This window comes from Antennarius striatus, chromosome 2 (assembly GCF_040054535.1).
Source record: "Antennarius striatus isolate MH-2024 chromosome 2, ASM4005453v1, whole genome shotgun sequence".
Classification (NCBI taxonomy): Eukaryota; Metazoa; Chordata; class Actinopteri; order Lophiiformes; family Antennariidae; genus Antennarius; species Antennarius striatus.
The window spans coordinates 13,890,289-13,908,482 of NC_090777.1; the positions used below are offsets into that span (position 1 = coordinate 13,890,289).

General features: G+C 44.2%; 1 protein-coding gene across 1 annotated transcript in view; it reads right to left on the minus strand.

Moving 5' to 3' along the window:
* nphp4 (nephronophthisis 4) overlaps nt 1–18,194 on the minus strand; it is a 221,150-nt gene that overhangs the window by 21,867 nt on the left and 181,089 nt on the right. The window contains 3 exon segments of the mRNA XM_068305896.1: nt 1,387–1,607; nt 2,626–2,828; nt 13,124–13,258. Of these exon segments, the coding sequence (XP_068161997.1) occupies nt 1,387–1,607; nt 2,626–2,828; nt 13,124–13,258 (559 nt within the window).

Here is an 18,194-nt window from a genome sequence, read left to right on the forward strand (position 1 = left end):
ACAGTATTTATTTTTTTGTTTTTTTCCTGAACTGCAAGAACCATACAGGTTATAATATGCTTCATAATACTAAAAGGCATCCTGAAACAATTTATAAATACTAAACTGATGTATTCTGAAATGTTTTCATTAAATCCAATTTTTTAAAAAAAGATGTACTCTTTCAAGAACACTACTGAGGAACTCAACGGCAAAATGTGTCACATCTCCTGTCTAATAGTTTCTGTTTTGTTTTCGTATCATTGACTTATTATGTCATTCCAGATTCTGTCTCATCAGCATTTAGCTCATTCCCTTCACCTGCCTTCTCTCCACACACCTGCAGCCACTCCCCTATCAGCCTCTACTCTTGATATCCCAGCTCAGCCCTCTGCTTGCTGCCAGATTGTTTAGTCTTCGCCCTGACCTTCCAGCCTTAGATTCCTGTCTTTTATGCTGATTTTGTAATTGAGTCTGCTTGCTTCCCGGACCCTGCCTGTCATCAACCCCTCTCCGGATTTGTCTGCCTGGTTTTTGGATTGCCTCTTGTGTATGACCCCGCCAGGTTTTGGACTCTGCCCGCTAGCATGTTGTTTGTCTTATTCATCTACCTGTAGGACTGATTATCCGGTACCAGACCCCTGCTTGTCTGATTAAACCCTTTTGTGACTGTTGACCTGCCTGTTTGTCTGTTGTGCTTTTGGGTTCCTCTGCCAGTCATTTTCTAGCCCTGACAAAAATCTATTGAGGAAATCTATCCAAAAGACGATTCCACAATGAGACCTCTGTTCAAAGTTCAGAGAATCTTTTAATTATACACTAAAGATGAAAAATGTCAGTAATATTCCTCAGGTTGTCAGAAGGTCATCTATGATTTGAATCAGGGTATTCTAGTGTAGAAGAACTGCTCTCTAGTCTCTATCAGTGAGATTTCACAAAATTAAAATCTCACTGGAAATGACAAAGACCTATTGAAAAAGCTTGGAAAGTTATGAATAGCTTCACAGAACAGAGGTACTATGGGTTAGCTGGTGGCGAGTCAATTCAGTGCAAGGACACCATGTTTGATGGAATGATGATTTAGAAAAGGGCGTAGTTATTCCCTGGTGCTGAAAATTATTTTAATTTTGCTTAGCTGCTTTTTACAGTTAAGTCTCCCTCAATCATGTAAACCTTGGGTGCCAAAATGGTATCATTATCCAAGGAATATGTAAAACTTGTCACATTGCGAAGGGTCAAGTGTGATGATGCAATATTGCTAAATTATAATGTTAAAAAGGTTCTATGAATATTTAAAATCACAGTTGAAGTGCAGTTTGTGATAATAGGTCAGACAGGAACCCAAGCTCTCAACTGCTTTGTTAAAGCTGAGGACACACCCATCACCCACCTCAGTGTTTGTCTTACCTCAGATCAGGATCATCGCTGTGAATGGTGACCGTTTGAGGAACATTGAAAGGATTTCTAAGGACAAACTCCATGTACTCAGCAGAGCCCAGGCTAGCATAGATCAGGTGCTCGGTGGTGATGGCCTGGCACAGCATGTTGCTAATGCCCTGTGCCTTGCTGTCATCTTCTATGGAGTTAATATGAGGTTTTTTGGCCAAACGGGTTTCCTTAATCCGACCCTAACGGAAAAGAACAACGAATGTTAAAAGACATTTTCAAAAAAAATCTCAATATTTTTATTTTAAAAAGTGACAGCAATTTACAGATTAGTTTCCTGGTTTCATTTTTACCTGATTATTGTAAAATGTTTTCTGTTAATGAAAACAAATTCTGTTTATATCTCCAGTGATGTTGGGATTTTCATTTTAGGACAATCTTACAGTTTTAAAAAAAACAGTAAATGGAATTTATCATTAAATCTGTTATGTGTCACAAGTTATGGATTTCTATTTCTATGTAGAGTAACAATGAACTGCAAGAAGATAAGATTTATAGTTGGTCGCACATGTCTACACACAAATGAAACATCTAAATTTCAGTTAAAATCAGTGTTATTAAACTACAGAATGACAATAAAACTGATATTTGAAAGTGGTGACGGGCCCTCAGAGAACAGATAATTTACTAAATTATAATGTTACTTTCAGTCTTGACAGCAAATCCAAATTAAATTTTAAAGCTTCTCTTAAAATAATGTTTCTTAGCAAGCACACCCCTATTTTGCACATTGTTTTGGCTGTTATAAGGGTGTGAAATAACTAAATCACAGGTCTTACCAGAGGAAGTGTAATGTGTAAAATGTCTCAGGCAGACTCAGAACACAGCCAAAATCACATTGAGCATGTGCATCCATCCTTGAAACTACAAGATGTGCCCTCAGGTAGAGGAACAATTAACACTTTCCTCGAGAGCCACTAAAACACGATGAGTTTAAGAGTACATCACCATGAGAATTGTAACACAGGTAGTCTGTTTCATGCCTCTACCTAGGATCATTCATGACCTCTTTCAGAACTAGAGTAAACCTCTTGTTCAGTCGTTGCTGCCCATTTCAGATTTGAATGAAGATACTAGGACAGACTATTGTGGCTCTGTTTTCCAGATAGATAGATAGATACTTTAATAATCCCGGAGGAAATTGTACAATAAGCAGCTATTCTTGGCTCCACATTGACCAACTGGTAGATTTGACCTCACCGTGACCATAGCTGCTTCAGCTTCCTCCTTGCCTTCCAGCTGATGCATGGTAGCCATGCAGTCGAGCTTGTGGCGTCTACCGTCAGAGTTCTTCAAGCTGTGCTCCTGGGGCACGATGTTGTCTGTTCTGATCCCACATCTGATTGACAACCCACGATATGAATCATCTGTTTTCTGTCTGTGTGCTTGTGCAGTGTTCTTAGCTGCAAGGGAGAAACGGAACATAATCATTAATCTATATACCAAACAGAATAAAATCTAATCTTGAAATTTTGATCATATACTACATGTTTAAAAACTAGTTAAATGTTAAAAGTGCAGGGTTGAGACAGATCTGGGTATGGATGCAGAACCAGAAAATATAGCTTACTTACCCACAGTGAAAATGCAAACAATTAACACTACATTGGGGGCAAACTACTACTAATACATGCTGCTGAAAAAATGCTTCTCCTCATTTTTTTTAAAAACTTTTTTTACTTCGATGGATAAGTATCCCTTGCATTCAAAAGCGACACCTTAAAATACTTGAATCACCTACTACTCAACAATCCATTCTCATCTTAGATAGATCATACAAATGAGCTTTTATGAGAGAATGTGCTGGATTACTGCTAAGAAAATATTTCTACCCTGAAATTGTTTTTTGTAATCTTCAGTCAGTCATCTTCAGATTACCACCGCTATATCCGCCGCAGCGGGTCACGGGGAGCCGGAGCCTATCTCGGCGGCACAGGGCGAGAGGCAGGGGACACTCCGGGCACGAAGCCAGTGCACCGCGGAGCCACACACAAAGACATACAACCATGCACGCACACACTCATACCTACGGGCAATTTGGAACGGCCAATCAACCTGAAGCGCATGCTTTTGGGGAGGGGAGGAAGCCGGAGAACCCGGAGAGAACCCACACAGACATGGTGTTTTTTGTAATATTGAACATATTTACTTTAGTTGTGTAGTCTGAAGATTAATTGAAAGTGGTCACACATCTGATAGAAGTAAATAGTGACCCTTAAAATAAAGTGAAAAGTGGTGTAAAGAGATATTCAAGAAAAGTGAGAGGATGTGAGAGAATAAGAAATATGATATGTATTTAAAGGATGGACAAATTGGACCAAAATCAGATTTCTTTTAAAAATGAACTTCCAAGACTTCTGTTTCTTTTGACACAATATTCTTTGCTTCTCACTACATATATTTGTAAAAATAATAAATTAATATAAGCATTGTTTTTAGTATATTTTCTATATCTTGAGCCTCTTATTGCCAAAATTATGTAGTAGCCTCAAAGGATGTCACCATCTGAGAAAAGCTGAGTACACCATGGTTTGGAAAAATATGTAACACAGGAAAAAAAAGACAAATAGCATTAGTATTTTGAAAGTATACACAAATCATATTTTGGGAAACAAACTATTGCACATGTATAAAACACAAGCATATGAAACCAATTTATTCCAAGAGGCATGATAACTTTGGTGGTGTAGTTATCATTTAAGGTATTGGCACTATATTTTATTCTTTTCCTATCATTGTTGTGTTCCTCAGTTGTGTATAGTGGCAACAAGTTATTTGCTTTCACTTTGTTTTGCTTTTTTTCAAGCTAAAATTGATTTTCCTTTTATTGAGTGGTTTACAGACATTTGTGTTTGATTCAAAAACTTGTGTTGTTTCAGTTTTCACAAGTTTAATTTAGCTGCACTGTGCTGAGCTCTCTCAGCATCTATAACGGAAAATGATAAAAGTAACCAATGTAATCAAACCAGCAGCTCAACTAATCCATCAGCAAACAGCTTAACATCCTTCAGTACTGGTAAAGCTAGTGTAATTAATTAAACAGAAATATATGATATGTAAATACATTCACTTATGCAAGAACAAAATTATGCTCTTTTTTTTTTTTTTTTTTTACTTTGAGTTGCAGTGGGAGCTTATAAATAAGTCCTTTTGTATACTTATTTTTTCTCTATTTAACTTTTCCTAATACATCTTTACCAGGTCTTCTTATCACTTACCTAGATCGTTTCTGGTGGCACCATTTCCTTCAGAGCCACACAGACATGACAAAGTCTGAGTCCACTCTACTCTAACAACACAGATTTACTTGTGACCTGCTGTTATGACTGACTGCCAGTAAAAACAATTAGATCCATTATATGATTTTAAAAGGTGAGAGTAAGGTAGAGAGAGAGAGAGAGAGAGAGAGAGAGAGAGAGAGAGAGAGAGAGAGAGAGAGAGAGAGAGAGGAAAAGGAAGATTTGATTTTGAATTTTAAAATTACATTCATTCATAAAAGCCAAATTACAAGATAATCACGTTAACACAAAATACAAAAGAGATTCACGTAAAGAGCATTTCCAATAGTACTGTGTGTTTCCTGAACAAAGAAACATATCTAACCTTTTAACATTAATCAAACAAAAAAAGAAGTTTTGTTTTTTTTAAGCAGAAAAACTAAAAAAAATAAATAATAATTATTCGTTCTTCAATGGTTGGTCACTTTTATCTTAACTCTATAAAAGCCGTTGCTAACCAGAAACTTGTTGATCTCAGGAAATAAATTTTCTACTTTGGCCCCCGAACCTTTTGTGTCTTGCAGGATTGTTTTTTTTCTTTTGCGAATCTTAATTTTCTGTTACGGCCTCTTTTAGACTGTTGTTATTTTCAATCTCGGAGCGACTGGTATCAGTAGGTATCTGAGGTGTTTCTTTAGCTATTTTCTTCGTTTTATTCATATTTGTGTTAGTGTGTTTTCTTTGAAGAGCTATTTGTAATAATTCCATGTCTATCACAATATCATCATCCTCTTCCTACTTCTCCAGCTGAGACTCTACCATCCTAACGGCTGTCTCTCTGTACCACTCAGCCTTCACCAAATTGACCTGTCCATCCTCTGTACTGTTATCCCGGTCCTGCATGTTATTCTGTGGCCCCGGGTTGGCAGTTGTCGACTGTTTAACCATCATGGCAGCTGTCTCTTTGGCCCCCTCATCCTTCACCACATCACTTTGACCATCCTTTGTGCTGTGCCGTGTCCTGAGTGCTATTCTGTGGCTTCGGGTTGATGGCCGGCGACTGTTTAACCTTTGTGCTGTCACCCGCGACCTCTGGGTTGATGGCCTGCAATTCCACAGGGGGTGGAGTAGAAAACTCACAAGGCTGCAATTGTGATCTCAGCACCCCATTACTGGAATCTATCAGAGGGATTGCGGTTCCCTGCTGTTTAACCTTTGCACTGTCACCTGTATCTTTCGTGTTTTTCCGCTGCACTGGGTCTGCTGCCGGTGACCCAGTGGGGAAAGGAGTTAGAAACCCACAAGGCCGCGGCCTCAGAGCCCGGGCTGCAGCGCCGGATGTCGCCACAGCCGCGTAAGTAGCTGCAACCACTGGTTCTGCGGCCCCCACAGCTGGCTCCCCGCGGTAGCAGGCGCCTGCCCCTCGGTGGCCAGCAGCCAGCGGTCACCCTCTCCCTTAGGAAAGTTATGCATGAGGTGTCCCTCCCATCCGCACTGGAAACATTTCATGCCCTTACTGGTGACATAAACCGTGTAATCATAGTAATCAATCGTAAACGTGAGCATGGAATTCAGCTCTTCATTGGTCCGATTAGGGATCATCGTAACTTGTCTCGTAACATCCCTGAGTGGTATTACCGACCAGGAACATATTGATAGGACTCAGGAGCCAACCATGTCGTGACAGCTCTTTCTCTAGCAGCTCGTCGCTGAGGTACGGCAGAACGTTCGATAAGATCACCGTTTTAATCAGGCTAGCGAGGTACAGGATAGGGATGAAGGCACAGTACGCCCTCGCGCATTCCCGCATCAAAGCTCGCAACTTCACCTCATCGCAGATTTTTGGTATGCAGTCACGTGATACCATACGCGCATTCTATTGGCTGACAGCATCTGGAAATGCCCTCGGTTCCGTTAGTCTGGGACGTATGTGAGACGCAAAAATGCTTTAAACAGTCAATAAGACTGTGGGAAAAGTTAATACAGATAGAAGGTAGTTTAATATCAGTATGGGGAGGGTCATAAATGTTTAAATTACTGTGAATAATTAGATAGTTTTTTGCTCTATCGCGGAACTCATTAATTGCGTGTGGTTCCTTGAATGCATTAACCACAAAGAACGAGGGCGCACTGTATTCTTAATCACCATCCTGCTCTCAACTACCTGCTGTATCTTTTCAATTTGGTAAAAAAAAATTACTAGCCATTTTTTCATTCTAGAGTCTGCCTTCACGCTGTCATAACCCACCTAGTCTCCCACCGCTAAACACACCTCCCCCACCAAGCAGTGGGGGGGGGGGGTTTAACTTAATCCCATGCCACCGTATGAGAGAAAGAGTGTAACGGGTCAGAGGTAGGACCCACGTACAGCACAGACTGAGACCAGATCAGGAATAGTCTAACAGTTTATTCTGAGGTTCGCACAGAATGGCAGCAATATTCCAGACAAACAGTCTCCGTAACCAGGAATCCCAGGTGACAGGTATCAGACAGGGAACGAGCAGGCAGAGTAGTCAACGACAGAAGGCTGGTCAGTATACCGGGGCAGAGACGAGGAAGACGGGTCGAAGACAGGCAGGGTCGTAACCGAGGAAGCAGTCCGGAGATCAATACGAGAGAGCTATGCATGACACAAAGACAATCTGGCAGAGACTGAGAGGAATGGGAGGGTATATGTACTGAGCCGGCAGGTGATAATCAGGTGAGGAAACACAGGTGAAGGCAGTTGCACTGATGAGTTTGGAGTGGAAGGCAGGTAGAGCTGGGCGGATGAGGGGAAAACCAGGAGCGGATTGTGACAGGACCCCCCCCTTCAAGGGACGGCTCCAGACGTCCCAGACTGAGCGGGGAGGGAGGGGGGAGGCCGGAGGGGGGCTAAAACTCCTCTGAGACAGCGGAGTCCACATCGTCGTCTGCAGAAGAGGAAGATGAGCCGGAGGAAGTGTCCACATCCGAGCCACCATCATCCGGTGGGTCGGCAGGCCCATCAGCAGCAGGTCCCCCAGGGGACGGGATGGAGGATGGAGCAGGCTGGTCCGGATGCAGGCGGTGAAAGTCTGTGATGAGCCGAGGATCCACGATGAACCGGGCCGGAATCCAGGAACGATCCACCGGACCGTAACCTTCCCAGTCCACCAGATACTGCATACCACGTCCACGGCGGCGAGAGCGCAAGAGGCGCTTGACAGCATACACAGGACCACCATCGACAAGCTGAGGAGGAGGAGGGGGTGGTGTAGGGGGAACAAGAGGACTCACCCGGACAGGCTTGATTTTGGAGACGTGGAAAGTTGGGTGGATCCTCATGGACCCTGGAAGCTGCAGGCGGACCGCTCCCGGGTTAATGATGCGAGTGATGGGGAAGGGCCCCACAAACCTGGGAGCCAGCTTGCGACTCTCCACCTTGAGGGGCAGGTCACGGGTGGAGAGCCAGACCCTCTGGCCGACCTGGTAGGCGGGAGCAGGCTTGCGGCGCTTGTTGGCGGCGGCAGCGTAGCGGTCAGCAGACTTCAGGAGGGCGGTGCGTGCTCGTTCCCAGGTGCGCCGGCAACGACGGACAAAGGCTTGAGCCGATGGGCAGGCCGCCTCCCTCTCTTGGTGAGCAAAGAGTGGCGGCCGATACCCATAGGCACACTGGAAGGGGGAAAGGCCCGTGGAGGAGCAGGTGAGGGTGTTGTGGGCATATTCCACCCAGATGAGTTGCTCCGACCAGGAAGCAGGATTGTCAGCCGTGAGACAGCGAAGCGTGGTTTCCAGGTCCTGGTTAGCTCTCTCAGTCCGCCCGTTGGACTGGGGGTGAAAACCAGAGGTGAGGCTGACCGAGGACCCCAGCAGACTGCAAAACTCCTTCCAGAAGATGGACGTGAACTGGGGGCCCCGGTCAGAGACGATGTCGGTGGGCAGACCATGGAGCCGAAAGATGTGTTGGAGGACCAGACTGGCAGTCTCTTTGGCAGAAGGAAGCTTGGGAAGGGGAATGAAGTGTGCCATTTTGCTGAACCGGTCTACCACTGTGAGGATGGCAGTGTGACCCCTGGAGGGGGGTAGACCGGTAACAAAGTCCAGGGAAATGTGTGACCAAGGGCGATGAGGGACAGGCAGGGGGTGCAGGAGGCCGGCTGGTGGGTGACGAGGAGTCTTATTCTGGTTACAAACAGGACACGCGTTGACGTAGCCACGGACATCCTCCTCCAGCGAAGGCCACCAAAAGCGCTGCTGCAGGACATCACAAGTGCGCTGAATGCCTGGATGACAGGTGAGCCGGGAGGCGTGCCCCCACTGGAGCACATCGGAACGGAGCCTAGCCGGAACAAACAGGCGGTCAGGAGGACAGGAACTAGGACCGGGCTGATCCTCAGCGGCTGCTCGCACCCTCTCCTCGATCTCCCAGGTGACGCAAGCGACGAGGCAGGAGGCTGGAATAATGGTGGAGGGTTCAGGCCTTTCATCCGGGCTCTCAGGAAATCGGCGGGACAGTGCATCTGGCTTGGTATTACGGGAGCCTGGCCGATAGGACAGCGTGAAATTAAATCTGTCGAAGAACAGTGACCAGCGGGCTTGCCTTGAGTTCAGTCTCTTGGCCGAGCGAATATATTCCAGGTTGCGGTGATCAGTCCACACAATGAATGGCACATTGGCCCCCTCTAGCCAATGGCGCCACTCCTCCAAGGCTGCCTTTACCGCCAGAAGCTCCCTGTTACCAATGTCATAATTCCTCTCTGTGGGAGTGAGACGGCGAGAGAAAAAGGCGCAGGGATGGAGCTTCTGGTCTTTGGCGGCGCACTGGGACAGGATCGCCCCCACCCCCACGCTGGATGCATCCACCTCCACAGTGAACTGGCGCTCTGGATCGGGAATCTGGAGGATGGGGGCAGTGGAGAAACGAGTCTTGAGGGTGTCGAAGGCTCCTTGAGCTGCATCGGTCCAACGGAAGGAGGTCTTGGATGAGGTGAGGGCCGAGAGGGGAGATGCAATGGAGCTGAAACCTCTGATGAAGCGCCGGTAGAAATTGGCAAAACCCAAGAAACGTTGCAGTTGCTTGCGTGTCTCCGGGACCGGCCAGGAGGTTACAGCCGAAACCTTAGCAGGGTCCATCTTTATGCAGTCTTTGGCAATAATGTACCCCAGGAAGGAGACTGAGGGTACATGGAACTCACACTTCTCCGCCTTGACGAAGAGGGCGTTGTCCAGGAGGCGGCGGAGGACGGATCTGACGTGGACGACGTGCTCCTCCTGGCTGCGGGAAAAGATCAGGATGTCATCCAGATACACAAAGACGTACTTATTCAACATGTCTCGGAGCACATCGTTCACCAGGGCTTGGAAAACTGCAGGGGCATTTGTCAAACCGAAGGGCATCACACGATACTCGTAATGCCCTGTCGGGGTGTTGAAGGCAGTCATCCACTCATCTCCCTCCCGGATGCGAACCAGATGATACGCATTCCTCAGATCGAGTTTTGAGAACACCGTCGCCCCCTGGAGCAGTTCAAAAGCCGTGGAGAGGAGCGGGAGGGGGTAGCGGTTCTTAACCGTGATATTATTAAGTCCACGATAGTCTATGCAGGGACGCAGTGTTTTATCCTTCTTTTCTACGAAAAAAAATCCTGCGCCAGCAGGTGAAGAAGAGGGGCGGATGATCCCTGCCGCCAAGGAGTCTTTAATGTATACCTCCATGGCTTTTCTCTCAGGGGCAGAGAGAGAGTACAAGCGTCCCTTGGGAGGTGATGTGCCCGGTAGTAAGTCAATCGCACAGTCATAAGGGCGGTGTGGCGGCAGGGAGGTGGCTTTAGCTTTGTTAAATACCTCTTTTAGGCAGTGGTACACAGCTGGAACCCCAGTGAGGTCAGGAGCAGGAGTAGAAGCAGGAGCAGAAGAAGCTGACGACGCCTCGAGACAGGTCCGCTGGCAGGTCGCGCCCCACTCCCGAACGGAGCAGGTTGTCCAGTCGATGTTAGGATTGTGCAGGCGGAGCCAGGGGTACCCCAGAATGACGGGCTGGTTAGGTGTGGACAGAAGCAGAAACTGGATGCTCTCACCGTGCCCCCCTGGCAGGAGCATGCGCACCGGGTTGGTTTGAGATGTTACCCTCCCCAGCACATGTCCGTCCAGGGCTCTGGCTGCAATGGGCGACGGCAGCGGCTCCGGGCGTAGTCCCAGCTGAAGAGCGAGGTTCTCGTCCATGATGCTCCCATCAGCCCCAGAATCCAGGAGGGCGGCGATGGAGTGGGAACCAGAAGGCAGCAGGAACTTGGCGGTGATGCTTGGCCTTTCAGAGGAGGCGGGATCAGCGATGGAGCTCACCAGTATGCCTCCGTTCACTGGTGAGCTCTGGCTTTTACTGGGCACCGGCTGACGAAGTGTCCTGGCTGACCGCAGTAGATACAGAGGTTCAAGCGCTGTCTTCTCTCCCTCTCCTCAGGTGAGAGGCGGGTGCGGCCAAGCTGCATCGGCTCCGGATCCCCCTCACACACAGGGGTGACTGAGGCAGACAGGAGAGAGGTCGGCGCCGCTGTAGGCTTGGAGCGAGGAGGACTGCGGGGACGGGCAGAGCGTGGCTGGAGCTCAGAGCGTCTTTCTCTCCGGCGTGCCTGGATGCGCAGATCAACGCGGGTGGCGAGTTCAATCAGGCGCTCCAGTGTTGACGGCAGCTCATAAGCGACCAGCTCGTCCTTGATGTATCCAGCCAGGCCCGGCAAAAAAACATCACGGAGGGCGACCGGGTTCCAGTCACACAGAGGGGCCGTAGTACGAAAGTCTATAGCGTAATCCGTGACTGAACGGCTGCCCTGGACCAGATCCAGCAGTTCTCGTCCGGCGTCGGCCCCCAGAGGTCCAGTACCAAAAACCTTCCGGAGCTCGTCGGCGAAGGACTGGAAAGATCGACAGGCGGGAGTCCCTCTCTGCCACTCCGCAGTGCCCCACAGACGTGCCCGCCCGGTGAGGTGATTGACGGTGTAAGCCACCTTAGCCTCCTCCGATGAGAAGGTGAGCGGCTGGAGGGAAAAAATGATGGAACAGTTGCAGAGAAAGGCGTTGCAGGTGGCAGGATCGCCGTCATAACGCTCCGGTGCTCCCACGTTAGGCTCCCGGATCGAAGGTGGAATGCCGGCGACACCCGCTGAGGCAGACGGCGGAGCAGCAGCGCCCGCCGAGGCAGGTGACGAGAACGTGGCTCCCGGTGAGACAGACGGTGTGAGCCCCAGGGCCTGGGTGCGGGCGTGGAGACTTGCTACATCACACCGAACTTGTGCCAGAACCTGCTGGTTTTCTGCTGCAGCCGCAACGAAATTCGCAACCAGCTGGTTAAGCATGTCCTCCATCCGGAAGATCCGGTGATCAACCTGTGCTGGATCCATTTATGGCCAGATTGTACTGTAACGGGTCAGAGGTAGGACCCACGTACAGCACAGACTGAGACCAGATCAGGAATAGTCTAACAGTTTATTCTGAGGTTAGCACAGAATGGCAGCAATATTCCAGACAAACAGTCTCCGTAACCAGGAATCCCAGGTGACAGGTATCAGACAGGGAACGAGCAGGCAGAGTAGTCAACGACAGAAGGCTTGTCAGTATACCGGGGCAGAGACGAGGAAGACGGGTCGAAGACAGGCAGGGTCGTAACCGAGGAAGCAGTCCGGAGATCAACACGAGAGAGCTATGCATGACACAAAGACAATCTGGCAGAGACTGAGAGGAATGGGAGGGTATATGTACTGAGCCGGCAGGTGATAATCAGGTGAGGAAACACAGGTGAAGGCAGTTGCACTGATGAGTTTGGAGTGGAAGGCAGGTAGAGCTGGGCGGATGAGGGGAAAACCAGGAGCGCATTGTGACAAAGAGAGATGGATGAAGGAATGGGTGAGATAGGTAAGAAACAAATCCAACACTGAACAGACTGTGTTTGGACAGCAATAAGAGCTGTGGGAAATGTTTAGGAAAAATATTTGAGTTGAACACATGCATTCAGACAACATACACATATTTGTTCATACATGTTTGTTCATGTATCCTTTAACATGTCATTTATTTGTATATTTGAATGGTGTGTACTATTAGCAAAAATTCATCATGAACGATTCTAAAAAAAGTCAAAATAGGAATAAAAATATATTAGGAATAAAAACCGCCTGACTGATGACAGCATCTCTAATTGCGGAAAGAAAAAAAGAGTTTTCCCCTGTGCGTGCGTTTCACTGCTTCGATTGTACATACACACAGACACAGTACAAAAAGGACTGTGGTCACTAGAGATGCTTTGGCAAGTTTAATTACGCTGAAAATTGAGCAGTTCAGTGGTGCAGCCAACAGACAAAATGGGAAAAGAGATCTGGATGAGTTGTTCAGTCAGCATGGTCACAGCTGAAATAAAAGGCACTAATACTGTAGCTCCATAAAATATATGCATGTACAGTATATATTTTGACATGTGTTGATAGGTGAGTGGAGTAATCCAGTGAAGTATAAATTAAAATGCTTGCCATTGAGTTGAAGGACGCTTCTAGAAGACAGACTTCCACCTCTAAAACCAACTGGGACTTTTTGTGGAATGATGATGTGTGAATTAGGTGGTGTCATGTCTCTTGTTCTCCTTCTTCTGGGATCAGCTGGGCAACCTGTAGAAGAAAATGCAGGTATTAGTTTGAAATCTAGTATTTAATTAGATAATAAACACCCTGTTGAACCTATTTTAAATTCCTTCATAAAATCAACCTGTGTATTCATACAAAAACAAAGCTTTTGATTATTGTCAGGTCATTTTTGTTCTTTCTAACCAGCGACACCAACAGTCAATTAAAGAAATAGGTGATCCACCTGCAGGCTTTAACAGTACCTGTTTTGTTTGTGTGTTTCCTGAGTCATAAAATTGAATGATTAATAGCAAAAGGGAAATGACTTTGAACACAAATTAACAGTACAAGATAGCTACTCTAGTGGATACGTGTACTGTAGTTCAGTATGCTTCTGCAAAAACGCAAAATGATAGCTTTTAAAAACTTAAAAGTACAGTAGTACCTCAAGATATGAGTTTAATCCATTCTGTGACTGAGCTCGTAAGTCCAAAAACATTTCCCCATTTAAAATAACTAAAATCATTCCAGCCTTGTGAAAAAGCCCCAAAGCCCTCTAACTTATTTTTAAAAAAAAAACATCCGCCAAGAGACATACATACTTTGTCTATGCATAATTAAATAACGTATGTAAACAATGATAAAGTATGAGAAGAAATGCAAAGTCAGGTAAAAGTCAGAGAATAAGATCCAGTCTCAGCGTATGTACCCATTTGCCAACACATGGGAAAGAATGAGATCTGGTCTCATCTGATATTGTATCCATCTGCCAAACAGCACTGATGTCCCAAATCATGGCTCGCATCTCAGATTTTGCTAGTATGTCAAAAAAAAAAAAAGGATAATGTGATGGCTTGTATCTCAAATAACTCTTCTTTTGATGAAATTATATAATATAATGTCATCCCCATAAGTAACTACACATTACAGTCTGATCTGGATCCAACTAATACAGAATGTTTAAAACTTTAAATGTTGTTCTATAAGATAACATAATAATTCTACAGATGTGAAAGTAAGAAAATGTATGAAAAGAAATACAATTTTATTGACCCTTTAGCAGAGACTGATATGTTGTATAAGTATGATAGTTAAGAAGTCTTCCAGTTACTAATATACATCTGGAAGAAAATTATCTTTGGTCTATTGCTTTCTTTCTTGAATAACTTCAAAACCATTGTGTTTCCACACTGTTGTTTTTGTGTTGATCAAACAATTACAGGATTTTTTTTCCTTCGAGTGCAATGACATGTTAAATATGAGCTGCCTTGTCAGAAATATTTACATTCTGCGTATTATCTAGTTAGACTATTAGTGTTGCTTTCTGTTTGAACTGCACTTGTCTGAGGATGTCTTTGTGTAACAATCAGGACCATCAGTGACAGAAGTGACAATGGCAAACTTGTGTAACTCCAGCTTGATGCTTGACTTTTTGCAATTTCTTGTATTGACAAACCAAACTCACATTTAAAACTGGATCAACACATTTTCAGAAACTAACACAATGTATAAATAAATGGATATGTTTAATATATGTATTATATACATACTGGATATACATATTTTTTTGTATAATTTAGTTTTTTGTAACAGGTCAAACTGAATGTGTTTCAGGTTAAACCTTGGCTTATTATCATGGCCTGAAAATGCCACAGAGGTCTCCAACTGAGAGCTTAATGAGTGTCATACTGATAAATATTTAGTGTTTGCATCTGTACAGTTTAACTGACTGCTGGGTTGTCAGATGTTGTGAGTTGGGGGCTCACCACATCACTTTATGTGTTTCTTTTGATTTATTCAATTGATTCTGGACCTCTGTGGTCATTATCGCAGAAGCTTTATGTATGCCATTGTTGGATGGATAAGCAAAGAGTGTTCACCGGAATGCCTTCAGTTTGAATCTGACTGGTCATTCTCTCCAATGGAAACATCATCATATTCCAACCTCCTTTCACAAACAAATTATTGATTAGCTACTCAAGAGTGCATTCACACTAATACAGTGAGTCGTGATGTAAGATTTTCTCCTAACATTCACTCATTTTGTTCTAAGCTTGAATAGTGAAGCAGCTGTGGGAAGGGTTGGCTTGAAAAGTGCTTTACATATAAAAACAAACAAAAACCTGTCAATGGACGTATGACAGATAATTACTCCCCTTAAGAACACCAGCGTGCAGGCATGGACCATCTTTGTGTTTTCAAATATCATAGGGTGAAAGACTTATTTTGTGAAATTTATAGGTACATGGAGGCCAGTGCTTAGAATGAGTTAGGTACAATTTACAACAGCTGACTTGGAGAGTAATTAAAACTAAAGTTTATGGTTCTTTAAATTACACTGGCCTTTGACAAAATGCTCCCATTACTCCCATCAACTTTAGGCTGTGAAACATCACTACATACACTACCAGGGTGCTCAATTGCAGATGTTTTAGCATTTCCTAAGAGGCTCTGGGAAACACCATTCAGGAATGCTCATTTGAAACATGGTGAGTGCAGCAATTAAGTGGCTTTACCACCCAGAATGACACATCAGTGAGCTTGTCGGTGTTTTAGAAGGAGAGGCAAAAGTACCCTCCACATCTTTCAGAGGCAAACTCTTTCATCAACAAACTGATAATGGGCAGAAGCTAAATGAGTAATGGGGAGCTGATGCTGCCATGCAAACAGTCAGACAGTGCAGTTCTGCAGATTAATGGGCGAGGCGTCTGCCATCCCAATGCATTCCCCTCATCATCCATCACCCTTCCCCAGCCACCACAACTCAGCCGAATGTATTTGTTTGAGTTATATTTCCCAAAAATAACCGTGAAAACATTACTTCTGCCATCACATAAACATCTCCAATCAATAATAGAGCCACAGAGATCTCATTCCCACCACCTCGTTATGGGCCTTTCAGGCTGCTTGCTTTTGTGTCAAGAACTGCTTTGATGATGGATAGAATTATAAAATAAGCCTGCAAGAACAAGATAAGATGAACACTGTGCTGCTAACTCATAATACTACACAGGAACAAAAAATGTGATATTTAATAATTCAATCATTTTTATTAATTAACAATCACCACAATCATCATTGGACTTACCAGATAATACCAACTTAAGAGCTAAGAGATGGCTCCTACCATCAGTTATATTATCTCTTCCTAGCTGCTGAATCAAACTGTCAGATTGTTGTCAGATGGAGAGAGCTGGTGGTCCTCGTCATTAAAATGAAAGAATATTTGCGGTTGTGTTGCGAAGAAGACTCAAAAGGGCATTCATATCTCTGTGGTGCCTGTTCAGAGAAGACTAAGTGTGAACAAAGTTTGTTTGTTATATGGCAATAACACTACTCGGCAGTACTCCACCTGGTCGCCCTCTTTGTTCTGCTGGCAGTTCTTAAGGTTAAGGTTACAACAAACAACTGATTTACTAGCGTGAAGAACAAACTAAAGCCAGCCACAAAGGGATTTCAAAGTACAGTGGACCTTCACTATAACACGGTTCAACTTACACGGATTTGCTGTTTCACAGATTTTTTTTAGTGCAGTTTTCTAAAGCTTTTTTTTTAACAGTGCGTTGTGTTCTGCATCCTGATTGGCTAAAGGACTGACCAACGTAAACAGTCTAGGCACCTCGTCTCTGTACAGCTTGCCAATTTAAGTTTGCAAATTTACTCCGTGACAAAACCCACAATGTCAAAAAACGTTCTGCATCGGCAAAAGTACCTGACAATGAGCCCAAAAGGCAGAGAAAATGCTAAATATCGCAGAAAAAGTAAAACTTCTGGACATGCTGAAGGAAGGTAGATGGTATGCGGCTGCCGGGGGCTATTATGGAATAAATGAGTCTTCGGTTCGTTGCATAAAGAAGGAGGAAAATGACATAAGGAGGATAGCAGCAATAAGTTTTAACAATTTTAATAATTTAAAAATTATAGACCTGTTTCAATTCTACCACCGTTATCAAAATTTCTAGAGAAGCAGTTCAACAAAAGACGGGATAAATTCATAACAAAGCATCATCTCCTTGACTGTAGCCAGTACAGCCTCAGGAAGAACCATTCCACTGCGTTAGCACTGACAGAAACGATAGAAGTCATAACTGATGCCATAGATCTAAAGTTTCACTCTATAAATGTTTCACTCTGTAAATTATTTATGTAATGTTTCACATTTCCTAAAATAATATATTTCACAAATAATACAATGTTACGTGCCTGCATGGGTTTGCATGGGTGTGTGTATACAGTATTTTCTGCACTATAAGGTGCACTGGATTATAAGGCGCACATTGTTTGTTTTAAGATTTATTTCATATATAAGGCGCACCAGATTATAAAGCGCATATATTAAAAAAACTTAAATAGATTTAAAAAAAACTAGTGGCTGTAGTTGCGCTATCCCTCCACTAGCTAGAGCATTCATGACTGTGAGTACCTTTAGTCAGCTGTGAACGGCTATTGTTATTTCAATGAAGCCATTCTGAGATAGGAGTTAGGAGTCTAGGAACTCTATCTGCCTTTAAAAAAGCTTTTAAAAACTTGACTTTGCAAGGTTATACTTTTGAAATAATGATGGTTAATAACTCGGATTGTTATGGCTTATTAAAGTACATATGTGCTATGCCTGGGAGAAATATCACTGAAAAATGTGACATTTATTGTATGAATTTGGTTGATAACGTGTTATAATGAGAGGGATGTTGTTGGATCTGGGGACGGGTATTTTACAAGCCAAATGGCTTATGCCCATCAACCCTATTTTTCTTTTTCGGATGTTGTTGATGTTGCAAAAGTGATTAAAGTCTGCTGTAATGACATGTCTCGAAAGAAAGAAATAAACTGAATGAAAATTTAAAAAATAAAATATATATATTTTTAAATTTTACAATTTACAATGTAATATGGTTAGTTCAATGGTGACAAATCAAACAAACAAGTAATTATTTATTTCCAACTGATATACAGTATATCAACCTTTAGACTGTTTAGAGTA